The 19017-nt window shown below is 39.2% G+C and overlaps 1 protein-coding gene across 1 annotated transcript in view; it reads right to left on the bottom strand.

Annotated features, from left to right (window-relative positions):
- Positions 1–4547: 4547 nt before the first annotated feature.
- The window catches only part of LOC111873030 (nibrin), a 31530-nt gene continuing 17060 nt past the window's right edge, over positions 4548–19017 (bottom strand). The window contains exons 5-10 of the mRNA XM_023867396.2: positions 15954–16209; positions 12346–12483; positions 10098–10515; positions 8434–8884; positions 6533–6694; positions 4548–5283 (exon numbers count right to left, since the gene is read on the bottom strand). Coding sequence (XP_023723164.1) covers positions 5071–5283; positions 6533–6694; positions 8434–8884; positions 10098–10515; positions 12346–12483; positions 15954–16209 — 1638 coding nt within the window. The 3' untranslated portion in view covers positions 4548–5070. The remainder of the gene's footprint in view (positions 5284–6532; positions 6695–8433; positions 8885–10097; positions 10516–12345; positions 12484–15953; positions 16210–19017) is intronic.

Below are 19017 nucleotides of genomic sequence, written 5' to 3'. Positions count from 1 at the left end.
AACATTTTGAATAGGTGGAAGAACTGCTTCTCTCAGTTATTGAATATACATAGGGTCAGTGCTGTTAGGCAGATAGAAATACATATAACTGAACTCTTAGTACCTAATCCTAGTCCTTTTGAAGTTCAAGTTCTTATTGCAAAGATCAAAAGGTATAAATCGCCAGGTAGTGATCAAATTCCGGCAGAACTGATTCGAGCAGGAAGTGAAACATTATGGTCCGGCATCTATAAACTCATTAATTCTATATTTGGAATAAGGAAGAATTGACTGATCAGTGGAAGGTGTCTATTATTGTACCAATTCACAAAAAGGGCAATAAAAATGACTAGTAATTATGGTGGGATATTGCAACAACTTCACACTAAATACTATCCAACAACCTTCTCTCAAGGTTAAATCCATATATAGATTAAATTACTGGTGATGATCAGTGTGGGTGTCAATGTAACAGATCAACAACTGATCAGATCTTTTGCTTTTGTCAGATACTGGAGAAAAAATTGGAGTACAATGAGACAGTACATCAGCTATTCATAGACTTCAAGAAAGCCTAAGATTCAGTTAGGAGGGAAGGAGTGTACAATATTCTGATAGAATTTGGGGTACCCATGAAACTAGTTACACTGATTAAAAATATGTTTAAATGAAATGTATGGTAATGTCTGTATAGGTAAACATTTGTCTGATAATTTCCCTATCCAGAATGGCCTAAAACAAGGAGATGCTTTATTGCAACTCCTTTCCAACTTTGATTTAGAATATACCATTAGGAAGGTCCAGGAAAACCAGGTGGGACTCAAATTAAATGGGACACATCAACTGTTGGTCTATGCTGATGATGTGAATTTACTGGGTGATAATATACAGTAAAACTTGGTTATAGCAACATCGGTTTCTGCGACACCTTGTCTATTGCGTCAAATATTCAATGGTACGAACTAATTCCTCATAAAGCAACTGTTTTTATACCTTGCTTAGTACGACATGCACAAATGCATCAACCTCGTATGTAACGTCATTTTCATTCCTGAATTTCTCTGATATGGACATTGAACGTAATTTAGAAAGTGTGTATTGGGCAAGTAACAGGAAACAGATGAAGATAACTGATTACTGTACTCGTATCTAGGTACAGTAAGGCACAACAATTGATGTAATCTACTGTAATTTGGTGAGTAGGCCTACCTTTAATATACAGTATTAGTGCGGTGTGTATTGTCAGTGAAAAGTGCTGTAATATGTCTTTGATATTACACATTTGGGCAATTCCACGTTAATGTTACGTTAGTCTGTACTTAACTACGTATTTCACTAAAAAATGCAACATTTTTAACTCGGTTTTTGGTAGATTTTTACGTGACTAACATAAGGCTACTGTGGAAGTGCCCATTTCGGTTACAACGACACTCGTTTATAACGACACTATTTTTAGGTCCCTTTGATGACGTTATAACCAAGTTCTACTGTATATACCATAAAAAAAAACTTTATTTGGTGCTTGTAAGGAGGTTGTTCTAGAAGTAAACGCAGCGAAAACTAAGTATATGTTGCTGTCTCATCACCGAAATGCAGGGCAAAATCATGACATAAAGATAGGTAACAGATGTTTTGAAAATGTGGCACAGTTCAGATATTTGGGAATGACTATAACAAATCAAAACTTGATTCAGGAGGAAATCGAACGTGGGTAATGCTTGCTACCATTCAGTCCAGAGCCTTTTGTCTTCTCGTCTGCTGTCTAAAAACATAAAAATTAGAATATACAAAACTTTAATTTTACCAGTGGTAAAGGCAGGAACATAGACTTAGGGTGTTTGAGAACAGGGTGCTGAGGAGAATATTTGGACTGAAGAGAGATGAAGTGACAGGAGGTTGGAGACAACTGCATAATGAGGAGCTTCATAACTTGTACTCTTCTCCAAGTATAATTAGAATAAGATGGGCAGGGCATGTAGCACGAATGGTGGTGAACAGGAATGCATATACGATATTAGTGAGAAAGCCAGATGGAGAGAGAATACAGGGAAGACCAAGATGTAGGTGTTTGGACAATATTAAAATGGATCTTTGAGACAGAATGGGATTGTATGGATTGGATTGATCTGGGTCAGGATAGGGATCAGTGGAGGGCTCTTGTGAACATGGCAATGAACCTTCAGGTTCCATAAAATGCTGGGAAGCTATTGAGTAACTGCACAATTGGCAGCTTCTCAAGGCTCAGCTCCGTGAGTGAGTGAAGAGCCATATATTATGCTTGTTTCTATTTCATTAAATACATACCATACAGATTAATGTTCCATATAGAAGTTTTAAATCATAATGGGATCTCTACATATCATTTTATTAATTAATTATTTATACAATGAGGTTTTTTTTTTAATTATGAAGTTTGACTTGTATTTCATATAAAGTTGAGGTTATAATGAAAAGATATGGATTAAAACAGGATTTTATTCTCACATTTCACTTTCATAAGAATATCTGGTAACCTCTTAGCACAATGTAATATTTATTCTTTGTGTAAATATTGCATATTTTATTAAAGATTTTTACTTTGGTTTGCATCTGCCCATGCTGGCCCTGTACAATTAAAATTTACACGTACACAGACCTGCAGATATATATCAAACCCATTCATTATTATTATTATTATTATTATTAATTTTATTTCCATGGATCCTAATATGGGATATAGCTGGAATACCAGCGGATACAGAAATAGCCAATGAAAACAAATCACATAAATTACAGAAATGTAATGATTACATAAATACGATCAATTACATAATAACAATACTTAATCCATCACAATTAGAATTGTGTAATTAAAAAAAAATTAGTGTCAGGAAAGGTGGATGAAAGATTTAACACCAACATAATTTGACAATTTTTAATAAAGGTTGGAATTTAAAAACTTGTCGACGAGTAAAAGGTATTCGAGATCAACAATTATTTTACCTCCTTTTTAAACCTTCTGAAATTTTCTAAAATTCTTATTATTTCCGGCAATTTATTATATAATCTACTTGCCTTCTTTAACACATTATTCTGAAAAAGGGCTGTCCTACATGCTCGGATATATAATTTATTTTTGCCTCTAGTATTGTACTCATACTTCTGGAAATTACATTCCAGATTATCCCTCAACTGTTTGATATAATATAATATGGTCAAGATATAAAAAGAGGGCATGGTCAGAATTTTGAACTGGAAAAACATACTTCTACAAGACGTTCTTTTATTCACCCCCGCTATTAGTCCCATCACCTTTTGTAACCGAAAGACCATTATACTACCTTTTGCTGGTCCCCAGAAAATTATTCCATATTTCAATCTTGACTGAAAATAAGAATAGTAGATATATCTATCATTTTATGGCTCATGGTTTCCTTTAAGGTTTTAATAATAAAGTAAGCCTTATTTAAATTTGTACATCCAGATTTCATATGGATATTCCATCTCAAATTTTCAGTAATTTTTATTCATAAGAACTTTACATCTGATTTATAAGGGATTTCTACATCACTATAAACAAACTCTTTCCCTTTGTCTTGGGTGGAATGATAGGGCACAAGACTTCCTAGTATTTAATATTAGCTCATTCTTATTAAACCAACTTTCTAAGCGGTTCATTAGGAGAGTTGTTTTTTCTTTAAGCTTATTTTCTCCTTTATCTACAATCAAGATACACATATTTGTATCAGCATAAAGCATAAAAACTGGACAGTGCAGCAAAACAACAGTTACTAATTTAAATAGAAGCTATCAGCAATAATACAAACTGCTATTACAACCCCCTTTTTGTTGGACAGTTTTTTCATGACTGACTTTTTCTTTTTCAGTTATTTCTGTGCCTCTCCTATATTATCCTGCACATGTTCACATGACAAGAGATAAATTGCTTCTTCAGATTACAGAATTTTATCCAATTTCTTGTAAGCTACCATCCACCAATGTTCCCACCAACACTGACAAAAGCCTAATAGAGAAGCATGTTTTGCAGAACTTGTGCAAGTAATACATTCTTACCAAATGCTGAGGTCAAGTGGTTGGCACTTCTGCTTTATGTTTAGAAGGTCCCAGGATCAAATCTCAGCTACAGACCCACAATCCTGAGACTTTTTATGATTTTCCTCAGTTGCTCAGTGGAATGCTGAGACAATATCTCAAATTAGGCTACAATTTCCTTCCATACCTTTTGCACTTCATTACTTAACAGTCATCCCATCACACTTGCACATTCTCACTACAGCATTAAAACTTCTTACTGCTCATGATCCTCTTCTACCAATGGTTTCTTAAAGAATTATTTTGGTGTAGGGATGCATGTTCTTATGTTTCAATATACCACAATAAACAACTGGCTTCAAATCTTCATTGTACCTCACCATCTGAGTTAAAACCCTCTGGAACTATTTCAACTACATGCGAAAGAGTCCTTGAGAAGCCAAAAGCTACACAAGAAGCTCAGGACCTCTTATGAAACCAGGGAGCCAGGATAGTGCAGCTGGTGTGGCATCTGGCTATAGGCTGGACGACCNGTGTAAAGTAGGAAGAAAACATACCTCTACCTAACTGTAAGTTATCATACAAAGTGTCTTTATCTCACTCCTGGAAGCAGGGTCCTTATGAGAAACTGATATTCAGCTGCCCAAATATATGTCCACTTTTTTATGGAACTAGAAGGTTCATTACTGTATCCAGAAAGAGCCCACTACTGATCCCTACCCTGAGCCGGCCAAATCCAGCTAATACTCACACTCTCACACTCTATTTCTTATTAGTGTCTGTCATCACTCACACCTCTATTGGTAAGTTGGTAAGTCTGTGTATATCTTGCAGTTGTGCTGGTTCAGCTGATGTACAAATAAGATGTTCAGTTTGCAACTAAGTTCTTACAGCGACAATAAACAACACCGGTATATAGTGCTATCAGCCCAATTTTTTTCTTCTGGATACTAAAATCTTAAATTACATTTTCTCATGTTTAAAAATTATTTTTAAATTTATTACTGTACTTTCCAGATATTTTATAAGCATCCTCAAATATAACAGTAAAATTAAAATTCATTTGTGTCTAGCTTGAGTTTTTTTCTTATTAGTCTGTGAAGGCCCTAAGAAAGCCCAATCATCATCGTTATCTTCCATTTTATCACCATTATTTTTCATTTCAGTTCCATTATGTGTTTCATTAAGCCATTTACAGAGAGTTTTAGTATCAACTTCAAATGGAATCAAGTCCTCACTTCTAACCACAGGCCAGTGGTTAACTGCTTGGACCTAAAACAGAACATTAAACACAGAAATGACTGTCAGAATAATGAAGTCCTTATGAAAATTTACTGACTGTTCTGATCCTATATGCTAAATGATGACTATACAGTAAGGCCTTCACATATTTTCATAAAAATACTAAGCAGAACAAATAACATTCCAGACAAAACAGACCCCCTTAAAAATCAAATTAAACTCCTTATCAACAAGGTGGAATCAATATTTTAAGTCACGTACATTTTTGTCACATGCCAGGTTGTCTTTGAGATAATGACAACATATATTAAATGTGACTTAACAAGTATTCATACAAAACATTTTGATTGAGATGCACTGTGCATATTGCCAAACTGTTATTTTTACATTAAGTAACTCCATGGAACATGGTCCTTATGAATTTTATAGTCACTCAGCACACCCTCCCTTTCATGGAACCTGAAAGTTGAGTACAATGTTTAGAAAAGGCCACAGTGAGACCCTGTAATGACCCATCTGGACCAAGTTCACATCTTCACACACATAGTTTCTTTAGGATCCATTTAAATTTTATCCTCCCATCTATTCTAGGTCCCCAAAGTTGTCCTACTACTTTAGGTTTTCCACCCAAAATTCTGTACATGTTTGTCTTCTTTCACATGTATGCTATATATCCTACCAATTTTATCATTAATTTGATCAATCCAACAATACTGTGACATATTTTCTAAAAGCCAAGGCACGTTGCTAGGCAATGGCACAATAAACACATCTCCATGAGAGCAGCGAAATCAGGGAACAACAGATGAAATGTTGGAAGTGGTGTTTTCTGCTGGGTCCAGTCTATATCATGGGGACCAATGGGACAAGCAAAGTTAGTCTTCGGATTGTGGTGTTAGAAGGCAGGAGGTCGGCGTGAGATGAGTGACAGCCACGTTTAAAATGGCCTTCTCCGTAGGCTTCTGGATACTCATATCTAAATGTAACTTCAGCTTCACCATTCCATTTCACAATATACTGCATTTGGCATCTTCAGGGTGAATATGGTAACCTGTACAATGTATGATAAACTCCAAAAGCTGAAGTTATATAACATTTCAAATAATTTCAAAGTCGTCAATTTTAGTAAAATGAGCACTGCATTTTAATAATGGGTGGCCTCATGGTCGCTTCAAGAAGAAATGTTGTTAAACCCACCATTCATGATATGCAACAGAGACATGGTCAAAAGCCAGACAATTTCTCTCTAAAGATTTCAAGAATAAGAAACATACAAGACCTTTCTGAACTTCTTGAAGTTAGTGCCAACATATCTGGGCTCTACAGCATGAGGTCCGATGACTGCGATATTTCGAGAAACTAAATCTTCAACTTCAACCACAGTCATAGTCTTCAGGCCGTCAGGAAGATTCATTATGGACTTGTCCAATGCTGCATTCTCCTGCAAGAAGCAATCATCAAGTTGGTTACCATGACACAACTTTACAATTTCTTAAGTACCGCGAATGTAAGGTGAATATGAAAAACTATAAGTTGCCCCTGTGCTTAGTCACTTAAGCACTATGCCATGAAGACATATGGAGGAGTGGAGGTACAGCTCCACCATTCTTGTCCTCTGAAATAGACAGAGATGAGTGGCCAGTTTCATGCCCCAGCCACTTTAACCCTGGGGAAATTGTCCTGGGTACCCACTGGATAGGAGGCTTTTTGGGTCCCAAAGCCAGTCTAGACACTGTGGAGAAGAGAAAAATTTTGCCCCTGCTGGGAATGAAACCTTGACCATCCAGCCTGTAGCCCATCACTAAACAGACTGGGCTATCCTGTCTGATGAAGCACCATGGAATTACAGGATAATTTATAAATATAACAAAATACCTGGGAACAATAAAAAAACATTGAGCAACTTAACATTAATTTTATAAATCTTTAAAGTGTTATGGAAAGTAGGTAACATAATACTTTTTTTTTTAATTCAATAAGAACAACATATTCTGAGCTGAGCCATGTATACATCTCACATCATACTCAGCCCCAACCCCTCCACCCTGGCCTCCTTGGCCCTTGGGATGTGTCTTGTGTCTTTAGTCTGGATTTCCCTTCTCTGGGATATGATCTTGTGGACTTCACTGAAAGTCAACAGACATTTCAGAGGACATGTCATCTCCAGCTTCAGAGTCGAAGAGTAAGTCAAGCAAGGAACTAGCATGAAGCAGATAGCGAGCAAAGCGCTTTCCTTGCTGTGATCGTTTGAAGTGTCTGTTGACTTTAATTAAACTACACGACATTACTACATCCCAGAGATGGATCAAGTGTAAACCCTGCCTCTTCCTCAGTTCCCATGTGTCTCTGACTTCTCCCATCAGGTTTACTCTTTTCCTTTTTATTGTTTCATTCTTCCATCTCTCTCTCTCCCTCTACATAATTAAAAATATAATTACTCTACATTTTACTTGTATATGTACTCTTTCTTATATTGTCACAAATTAGGCGTGTGATTATAGATGGGGTTTGGATTGGTGAATTGGATTTATTAACCACCTGTATGCACCACTTGGAACTACACTTTACAGCCGTCCGTGTGTGTGTGTCTCTCTCCCCCCCCCTCACACACACACACACACACACACACACACACACAGAGACTAGTGCCCTCAGTCTACTGCATTCTCCACTAGCTGTTTCCTGGCATCAGCTTCCATGGTCACATCATTGCGCAGCTAGTTAACACTCCACACCTGAACTCATTTCTCAGCCTCCTTTTGCAGAGCCCAAATCTCAACTACTGCTCACTGTACCTCCTGAACTCAGCTATTCTCAACTAAATTCTTCTTTATAACCACTTTCCAAGGACCAAATAGAAAACACCGTTTCCAGCAACACCCCTATTGTTGTGTCTTTACAGATCCGTTGCTTAGAAACTTTAACGGATAGAGGGTGTCACGTGATCAGCACAACAAATCCCCATGGCCGTTAATTTCGGTTTTCTAGACTGGAGCTGCTGTTTCCTTGAAATAGCTCCTCAATTATCATCACGAGGCTGAGTGGACCCCGTTCCAGACCCACTATTTCTCAGAAGAAATCTGGTAGTGCCAGGAATTGAACTCTGACCACTAGAACAGAGAGGCCACAAAAGATGTGACCCCACTGTATCTTGCAACTGTTATTATGGAAGCAGCTTACCTTGGTATCTTGAACAACAGTAAGGAAACCGGAAGGAGAAACACTGTGTTCCATGGGTTCATCCTTATAAGATTCTGTGATCTGCTGATGGCAAACATCCTTCTCTAGGACGCGTCTCTTACTGAAAGAATTCAGCTCAAATGTAGTGTCTCCATTCTGAAGCTTTCTTTTCTTTGGCAGCTCAGATGACTCTACAGGTTGATCTTTCTGTGCATGTAACTGGAGTGGTTTGGGTTTTACGTCATCAGCAAAAGCGAAAATGTCTTCATCTTCATTTGCTGGTTCACAAGCTGCCAGCCTGGCTTTCTTATCAGACGGAAACTCAAACAAATCTTCATCATCGCTACCATTTTTCGCATCAGGTTCCAATTTTATTATTACATGGGACTGTTCAATGGCAGTAGCAGCAGCCTTCTTTCTGAGGAAGCCATCATCTTCCAAACTTCTGAACCTAACAGAAAAACAAAACCTACATAACAGCCAAAAATTAAAAGCATGCCCTGAATATAATTAATTACACACTTCTTATGTCTCTTATATCTATAAATAAGTATGTGCGTTTCTTTTCCTTTATGTATTTTCATATTGCTGCATTTATTTTAACCACATTTCAGCATGATAGTAGAGGACCTCTGTGGGAAGGTTTTACACCTCAACCTCAACCTCAACCTCTAGCAATGGAGTTGGGATAGCTCAGTCAGTATAGCAACGGGCTACAGGCTGGGCAGCCCGGATTCGGTTCCCAGCAGCAAAAGATTTTTCTCCTCTCCACAGTGCCCAGTCTGACTCTGGGGCCCACCAAGCCTCCTAGCTAATTAGTAAGGGGATTCTTTCCCAGGGGGTAAAGTGCCAGGGTCATGAAGCTGACCACTCACCTCCATCTAGTGTTAAGGTCAAGAACGTTGGAGCTATAACCCCCCCACCCCCCTATGGCTTCATGGCATAGTGTTTAACTAATTAAGCACAGGAACAACTTTGCCTTTACTGTTTCGGCATTTCCATGAAAGTATCAATGTGAGCCATGGAAAATTTAAATTAGAATAACAAAGAGTTACTCTAAATAACCTCTTTGATTCATGTCACAATTCAAAACTCTGAAATAACAAATTCAGATAACAGGCATGTGAACTGAACCTCAGACCCCTTGATTAATACACTAGTACCCACTAAGTGGTAAAAAATCAACGGTATCACTGCCACAAGTGACATATACACACACAAAAAAAATTGTGGCATGCAGAATTGACTTCAAAATAAATATTTTGATAAGAAAAATTATGTCTAAATTACTTGGGTCATGGCAAAGCTGAGGAAATCAGGTGCCACCTTCTCACTGTTGAGGCCTGTGTTCAATCCAAGATAATCCCTGTATGACTTGGGGTGGGAAAAATGGAAGTGGGGCTCGTGTTTCTCTAAAACATTTTAGTTTTCCCCTGCCAAGCATTATTCCAGCAAATACTACATATATGAGGTCACCTTACCAAAGGCACTCAGTTTGACCTCACTCATACAACTTAAAGAAAATCAATTAATAACAAACTGTTAATTTGTGTGGATCAGTGTGAGTGAGAATGAAATTTATGTTCTGGTATGCAGAAATTTCTGGCTCACAGCCTTGTATAGGACAGCACTAGACAATTACTGCCACAGAATTTACAGCTCACCTTTTTTGTGAAACATAAGAAGCATCCGTCTTGTCATGCACTGGCAGCCTTTCTTTCTCCACAGTTCTGCCTGGAATTCTGACATTTACAGTCTTACTCTCCATACTTTCCCTGTCATTCATCACATGTTTTGGAGTTGAAGTGACAACGGAACCTGAGAGTTTTAGCACAGTCCCACTCTCTGGGATAACTGTATCTTTTGCTGCTTCTCTAATTCTCTTTATACTCTCTGATTCTGAGTCTTGTGTATCCAAAGCCAAAACAACTTCAGGGTGACTAATGTTTCTAGTCCCTTTGGGTATCAACACTGAAGCAACTCTGTAATCTGGGTTACAATGTCTGTCAACGGAGCAATGTAGAATAGCAAGGCCTATTTCACTTTCAGGAATCACTCGCTTACCCCTTGATTTTAAATATTCTGTAACATAAAAAAACATGTCACACGTCATTGGTGTAGTTCATTTTAGGGCTCCACAGGAGACATTTTCTAGATATCACAATGTTATACGTAATTTGTCCATTGAATTACTGTACTCTGTCTAGCTAAATGGTTACCTGTCATAAGAGAAAATAACTTAAATATTACATACGAGGGGGACCCAAAAATAACCGGAACCGACCTGTTGTGCGCGCATGCTTTGTAGTTACGAGTTGTGCTGCTAGGTGGTGTTAGCTGGGGGTCTCCCGTGACTGTTAGTGAGCTGGCGTCAGTCTGAGTTAAGTGGTTTGTCTGTGGTGCTCTGTTGTGTGCGTTCCTGTTTCAACCCTTTGGCGATTAGTGAGATGGCCGACCAGAAGGAACAAAGAGTGTGCGTGAAATTTTGCTTTCTGTTAGGGAAAACTGCAGCCGAGACTGTTGGGATGCTTCGGCAAGCCTTTAATGATGATGCTTTGGGGAAATCACAGGTCTACGAGTGGTTTTCCCGTTTCAAATCTGGCAACATGTCAACAGAAGACATGCCACGCCCCGGGCGTCCTTCGACAGGAAGAAATGACGAAAACATTGCCAAAATCAAACGTGCAATTGATGAAGATCGTCGAAAGACCATTGACCAACTTTCTGAGGAAACGAACATCTCATGGAGCACGGTCCAGCGAATTTTAACCGAAGGTTTGCACATGAGATGGGCTGGAGCATTGTCATGGTGAAGCAACCAGTTCCCATTTCTCCACATTTCGGACCGTTTTCGTCGCACACTCTCTCGTAATCTTCGTAACACATCCAGGTAAAAATGTTGGTTCACTGTTTGTCCTGGTGGAGTGAACTCTTTGTGGACAATGCCATTCTCACTAATCGCCAAAGGGTTGAAACAGGAACGCACACAACAGAGCACCACAGACAAACCACTTAACTCAGACTGACGCCAGCTCACTAACAGTCGCGGGAGACCCCCAGCTAACACCAGCTAGCAGCACAACTCGTAACTACAAAGCATGTGTGCGCAACAGGTCGGTTCCGGTTATTTTTGGGTCCCCCTTCATATACTAATTCTGTTACACACAAAGAGAAAAGGCAGGTGTACTTTCATATAGAAATCATGAGTTACCAATTAGTTTAAATGATTAAGTTCTGTAAAGCAGCCAAATAAATCAAAATGGATTTATTCAAATAATAAATAATGTGAAACCCCAATGCAGTGCTCATCAATTTAATGGGTTTCCTCATCTGACATTTAATTTCAATGAACCCAATTCAACAATCTAAGTTTTTAACTTCCTCTCTTTAATATTCCCCTCAGTTTGGCACATACATCCATTGCTCCCCAAAGAGACCTAAAATGGGGGGGTTCACTGCAGTTCAGTTTCTCAAAGCCTACTTCCCAATACAAAGAAGAAGCAAAGGTTAGAGTCAGCAATTTTTTTTTAAATATACATTTAAATGCACAAACATTTTGTGGAAAATATAGGAATCATTAGAGAGGGGAGCTGGTTGTTACATAAAGAATTTACATTACTTAATTTCCATACTAAGCAAAAATATTCAGCCAACTTAATTAACATGTTCATAAAATATATTGCTAACTGAATAAAATTAACCATCAATAAAGTTAAAAAACATGATGTGAATACCAGAACTTCATACACAAATTTAAAATGATCTAGATTAACAGTCATTAAAATAACAAAGCCAATGATGAAACAGATTGTATCACTTAAAATCACATAAGCCAACATTCTGGAGTGGCTTCAAATATTGAGATCTGTCAGAAAGGAAACTGGTCACACAGGAAGTGATTTCTGAACTCACTTGTCACTTCTTGAAATGACTGAGGCACTTGTGTCTCTTGGGATGGTTTGTTAAAAGCATATTGCATTACAATTGTATTTGGTTGTACCAGGTCTGCATAGGTCATTCCATTCTGCTCCAGAATATCAGCTTTTCCACCTGAAAAAAAAATGGTCAAGGAAATACACGAACTACTTTTACACTTACATCTTTCCAATCATAAAAGAAATGATCAATTCATCAATCAATTCATCAATATCAGATTTCATACGAGGGGGTACCCAAAAGAAACCGAACTTGTTTTTTTTAAAACTTATTTATTCAAATTTTAAGCACAAACCTTCAATCCCCTTCAAAGTACTCTCCACTTACACTAATACACTTGTCTAGTCTTTTATTCCATTTTTCAAAACATTGTCTAAATTCATCTTTTGAGATGCTTGACAGCGCCTCCATCGGTTTTTCCTTTCATGTCTCTTTTCATTCGAGGAAACAAAAAAAAAGTCGCATGGGGCAAGGTCGGGTGAGTATGGAGGATGAGGAACAGGGGTCATACCATTTTTGGTCAAGAATTGTCGTACAGACAGGGCTGTGTGAGCAGGGGCATTGTCATGATGGAAAAACCAGTCACCCGACTGCCACAAATCTGGCCGCTGAGCTCCAAGTCACTCCTGACAGCTCCACAATTTCTTCAATGGTCTGTCGTCGATCTTCCTTGATGATTTCACGAATTTTTTCAACATTTTCATGTGTTCGGGCCATGGAAGGACGACCAGAACGAGGTTTGTCATCAATTGACATTTCACCATTTTTGAAACGGGAAAACCACTCAAACACTTGAGTTTTCCCCATAGCATCGTCCTTGTATGCCGTTTTTAACATTTCAAGAGTTTCTGTTCCAATTTTCCCGAGCAAAAAGCAGAATTTCACCGCCGCACGCTGTTCACGAAAATCAGCCATTGCAAAAACGACGATCACACAAAACAGTTGTCACTATAAACTCTGCCGAAACTAGTCCTTACCTTCTGAAGCAATGGTAGTCGGCTTATCGACTCAGGAATGTTAGCTCTATGCGCTCATAGTGGCAAAACGCGGTACTACAAAAGCTCTGCCCACAAAAAAATTAATTCGGTCTCTTTTGGGTACCCCATCGTACATAATATGCATGAAACTGTTGAGAACATCTTGAAATAACAAGCAGGCCTCCATCTGCCAGAAAATTATAAATAAGAAATTTAAAACTTAACAGAAAAGAGCCAAAGTGCAATATAAGCTGTTGCATAGCAATGGCTGCTTCTGTGACACTTCTCTGACTTAAAGTTTCTTACTTTACACACTACGTCCCAGTTTTACTTGTTTTAACCTCATTCATGACCATTATAGCACTTTCTTTAGTTTTTCTAGCGGCAATGCTTGTACCCAATACTGTGAAAACAAATTTAGAGACATGACTATTATATTGACACATTTCATTAGAACAAATGACTGCATTAACCTCAAGGAGCTGATATCCAGTATTCATGTACTAGTACATACAGTTAGTGTAACTGGCTACAGGCTGCACCATAATTCAGGCAGTCAGTCACCAGCTTCCCAACAGTGTGGCCCAGGTTCAAGCCTGGGTCACACCATATAGGATTTGAGGTGAACAAAGTGGCATTGTGGCAGCTTTTATCCAGGTACTTCGGTTTCCCTTGCCAATTCACATTCCACCAACTGCTTCACAATAATCATCATCTATCATCTGGGGCTGGTACAATAAGGCCAGCAGTGGCCAAAGTACCAAGTGGACTCAAGTCTCACTCCATGAGGAAAAAAATAGTGACTGGCATTACATAGGTGAAGTTATCCTCGTATTTATTTAATTAACTAAGCATTTAGCCATTACGACATGTGGGGGTAGTGAAGGCACAGCTCCACCATTCCTAACTTCAGCACTACAAGGATACCTTTTTTTTTATTGCTAGTGGTGTGAGACTAAGTCCCTTGTACTGCGGCCACTTCTGGCCTATTGTACCGGCCCCAGATAAGTGAGGGTGATTGTGGAGCAATTGGTGGATTGAAGATTGGCAGGGGAAACCGAAGTACTCAGAGAAAACCTCCCCCAGCACCACTTTGTCCACCACAAATCACACTTGACCAGAGCCGGGATCGAACCCGGGCCACCGCAGTGGGAAGCCAGCAACTAACGCTTGAGCTATGGCGTGGCCTACACTGACACCCTTCGAAGGATATCTCAAGAGAGACTCTGTTTTCTAACCACCCACACCTTATCACCAAGCCTCTACAGTCCATTCGCGGAGACGAGAGAGTCCTTGTAAACAAATGCACGCGGTGTCTCCTTCGCTCTTTGAATGAAATCATGCAGCGATCACATGATGCGTGTTTCGTTGCAGGGGCATCCAAAGTTCACTCTTCAGTCTGAATGCAGGTTAACATGCGTCTGAATGCAGTGAGTACACTGAGTAACTGCGTGCTTTGTCCACTCCTTGCTGTCAGCTGTGGCGACGCGGGGCTTGCTTTGTTTACGCTGACTGTCTCGTCTCCGCGAATGGACCATAGACTTTCAGGGATAGTGCCTCAATTAGGTCACAACCATCTCCTGTCAAGTACTTTCCAATTCATTAGTCATCCCATCATCTGACACTATACAGCCTCACTAATGAAAGTGTCATTAAATAACCTATGCACAACAGCATGCAAAGACAATTAAACCTGCAAAATGAAAAAAAAATCATGGCTCATAATTTTTAATGTTATTGGAGTAATTAAAAGACTTAAGTTACAGAGAAATGGATAAACCCCAGTGTAAGGAAATATACCAGTAACATTACTGGCGTGACTTCACTGAAGCTGAACCTTAAATGAGGGACAGTATCAAAGCACAGAACAATAAATGAGGGTTCCAATGAATGGCATATAAAGGGAAACATCACTTAGGTGTCTGTGTCACAGGTCTCTAAGAAGATGGACATTAAACCCCTGAAGACGTCTACTTGCATCGTTTGCAGTTACATTCAAATAGCAACAAGCCCATGTCTTGTCATGTTATCACCTTTACTGCTTTCTTCTCTTGAAGCAAGACCACAGAAGCACACAAGGCTATGACAAGATGATAATAATAATAAGATAAAATACTAGCATAATATATGTGACAACTCCACAGTGTCTCAGGGACATTATATGGCTATTTGATCTGAGCCACTGACCACACTATGGAGACGTCAAACAGGCTAGCATAGTGGTAATGCTCTAGACTTATATTCATGTTGTGTTTGGTTTGAATCTTAGCTGAGGCATTGGCTACCCTGACAGATATTTTGCAGTTTTCCTCAGTCCCTCCAGTCACATCACACGATACCATATTGATTAGATCACAAATGCTTACTTCCAAGTCCTTTACAATTCATCTTTCATATATTATCCTACCATTCAACCTTTATAGGCTAGCTACTGACAGCATCGTAAAATAACTCATGAAAAAAGAAGAAAGGAATACTTTCAAAATTGCTTATATATTATGGAAAACAGGGTGCTGGGATTTTGTTGTGGCAGTGATGAACTATTAAGTAATTGGATGGTTAAAAGATTATTCTTCATATATGATAAAAGAATGCCAATACCCTTACCTGCAGCAGTCACCATGCAAGAATAAGCATTATATTGCTGTGTACAGACAAACACAAAATGCTTTCCTGCAAACAGTTTCTTCCTGTTTTCATTGACATCAAATGACACCTCGTTCATATTGAGTGTTGTTTCAGCCAGAGCAGGAATGTAGTTCCTGCAGTCTGGAACTGGTTGCTTAGTTGACAGAGAAGTAATGTAATCAGCCCAGTACTTCGGTGTAACAATGGGTTTCCCATTTGCAAGAGCACAGACTACCTGCAACAGTGAGATGTCTTTACCTTGCACCAGTAATATAACACTTTCAAGATATAACTAACAAGAAGATAGAAACAAGGGTTAATAACACAAATCCAAAACAACCACAAAGGGCCAAAAAAAAAAGTAAACCTATCCTTGTAACAGGCCTCAGAAGTTCATAAGGTTGTGAGGCATTGAGGGTCCCACATTTTGTCTAAACAATCAGCTCAAAGATGGCGGTAAGGTTGTCAGTCTTACATGCTGGCCGCACTTTACCTCCCAGGAAGATTCCTGGTACTCATTTCTATTTGAGGCTGAGTCGACCCAAGGGCCATAGCGCGGCTGGAAGGATTAGGTCAATTGAAAAAATCCAATGACCTCATACACCATGTTTTCTCAAATGATGCTTTGAAATATGAGCCATCTGTAGCAGACAAAATGCCACTACATAATGTCAAATCACTATATGATGATCACATCTGGATCCATTATCAACATGCAGGTGAAATTAAGATTCAGTTTTTATATTTTTGTTGGATTTGAAGACTATATTTTCTGCAATGTGATACCATGTGGTCCGGTACAAGTTCACCAGTCTTTTGAGGGAATATAAGTGAACTTCTAATGGACTACACTGCATCACCTTCCAAACAAGACTACTCTGTAAGATTTGAGGTTTTCACGGCGGTGACTATGAATGCCATCTTGTGGGATGTGGCGCCGTACAGATCTTGTGTGACCTGATGTTTTGGAGGAACACATCACCTCCATCTTCATGGTATAAAAATCCACGAGGGGACTGCAGCCACCTGCTCACAATGGTTTTTTGCTTGTGGATTTTTAAACCCTGAAGATATGTTCCTCCGAAATGTCTGTTTACACAATATCTACATGGTGCCACATCCCAGAACACGGCATTCTTCAAGAGTACTCTTCACAGTCAATGCTATGAGGACTTCAAATCCAACTTTGATTTGTTTGCTGTGCTAACAGCAATGGGGGTACGTGGTAGCGTAGTGGTTAAGGTACTTGTGCTCATTTTCTTAGTCATTAAGTATAATTTTTGTAAGATTGTGTGCTTAGGTTAAAATGTTAGACGGCTGGCTGGAAGGCGAGGAGACAGAGCCGCGGCTGACTCTTCACATTCCTTGGCAGTCGATCGAATTGTCTTTAGAAAAGACTGTTTACGCATCAGTGGAAAGACCCGGTCAAGTTTCGCTTCGCGAGACAAGGCATGTCCGGCAAGTTGCTGACCTCAGGGATTTCGGGTGTGCAGCTTTCGCGACTTGGGGAAAAAAGCTGAATCTTGGGGAAAGAAAAAAAAAAGGCCGTTTCAAGCACTCTCTTCCTAGCAGTTGCCAGAAACGGACGAGTAAAGCAAAGTGTGCCTGTGGAAAACCTTGGGATGCCACCAGTGTTTTTCATGTGCATCATGTTTAGTGCGAGTGAGTACTTGCCCGTGGTCGGGTCACTCATGGCTTATTAGAACTTCTGGTTTAAATTATTTTGGTTGGTTAATGTGTTTTTAGAATATAGAGTTGTACGAGTGGTTTATCTGATTATATATTCCCTTTTTGTTGTTGTTTGGAGAACTCGAGTTTTTGTGACCCTCCTAGTGAAGCATGTTTTCCACAGCATAGGTTAAGTGATATCCATGGATGTCCAACAGGGGGTGAGTACAGGCAATGCCCCCTATCCGGGCACAACAAATTGGTGGCAAGCGGCATGATGTTGTTATTCTGCTCGAGTTACCGGGCTTACGCACCGGAGATGGTTAAGAAATTTTAGGAGACGTGGATAACTTTCAAACACCCACGAGTTTAAGTGACAGTGTTTTGATTTATGTGTTGCCATAACTAGACACACAGATTTGTTGGGATCAAATATGTTTGCCGTGGCACTGTGACTCATTTTTTTTTTAATTTTTATTAAAATTATTTTCAAGGGTAGATGAATATGTTTATAAATGTAAGCAGTTAGTGGTCGAACTTGAGTGAGAACTGCTTTTGAAAGGAAATTGTGGGAGACCTATGAACATAGTTTAGCTTACAGTAGATACACATTGGCCCTTTGGCGTGAAGCATGGCTCGTGTGGTGGAAATGGAGGTTTTCCAAGCACAGCTGGAGGAACTACGGGTTCAGTTGGAAACCCTCAGAATTGGGGAGACCCACAGAGGGCAGAGCAAGGACGTTTCACTTGTAGCCGGGATAAAGGAATGGATGGGGGAAAGTAAGGGGAGATCCGTATACGAGTTTTTAACGCAGATAGAGACATTGGCCAAGGTAAGTGAGTGGACTAGCCATGATAAAGCTTTCATTGTTAACCCCTCAAGCGTGTGCAACGCACCATTTGCATCCGCTCAGTTACATGCATATAGCGTGCATTTATGCGGGGGTATTTAAATCCCTCCCGGTGCTTTATTTTCGCAAGCATTGAAGGTTTTGTGCAGACATTTACCTAAATATTTTTAAATAACGAAATCGCTATTTGAAAAATTCCAAAAAATTATATTATATTTACAATTGTTTACAGTTCATTATTATAAATGTCTATATACATTTTGTCAAGCTATTTCTTTTTCCCAGCTCTCCATATCCAGTGTGTAGTGGTTGACCTTGGTGTGGTATTGCTCAAAACAAGGGTCTAGGCAGAGAGACGGTGTCCCTGGGCAGTTTTTACACCTGTATCTGGTTTCTTTTCTCTTTCCGTTTTGTGTACACACCACAAACCTTCTTCTTCCAACTTTATAAATTTCGGTTTTGGGATTTTTTTGAATGAAATGCTGACCCGTCAATCTCGTACATTCCATGTCGGTATCTGAAGGG

This window comes from Cryptotermes secundus, unplaced genomic scaffold (genome assembly GCF_002891405.2).
Source record: "Cryptotermes secundus unplaced genomic scaffold, Csec_1.0 scaffold3170, whole genome shotgun sequence".
Lineage (NCBI taxonomy): Eukaryota > Metazoa > Arthropoda > Insecta > Blattodea > Kalotermitidae > Cryptotermes > Cryptotermes secundus.
This window is presented reverse-complemented; position numbering and strand designations above follow the sequence as displayed.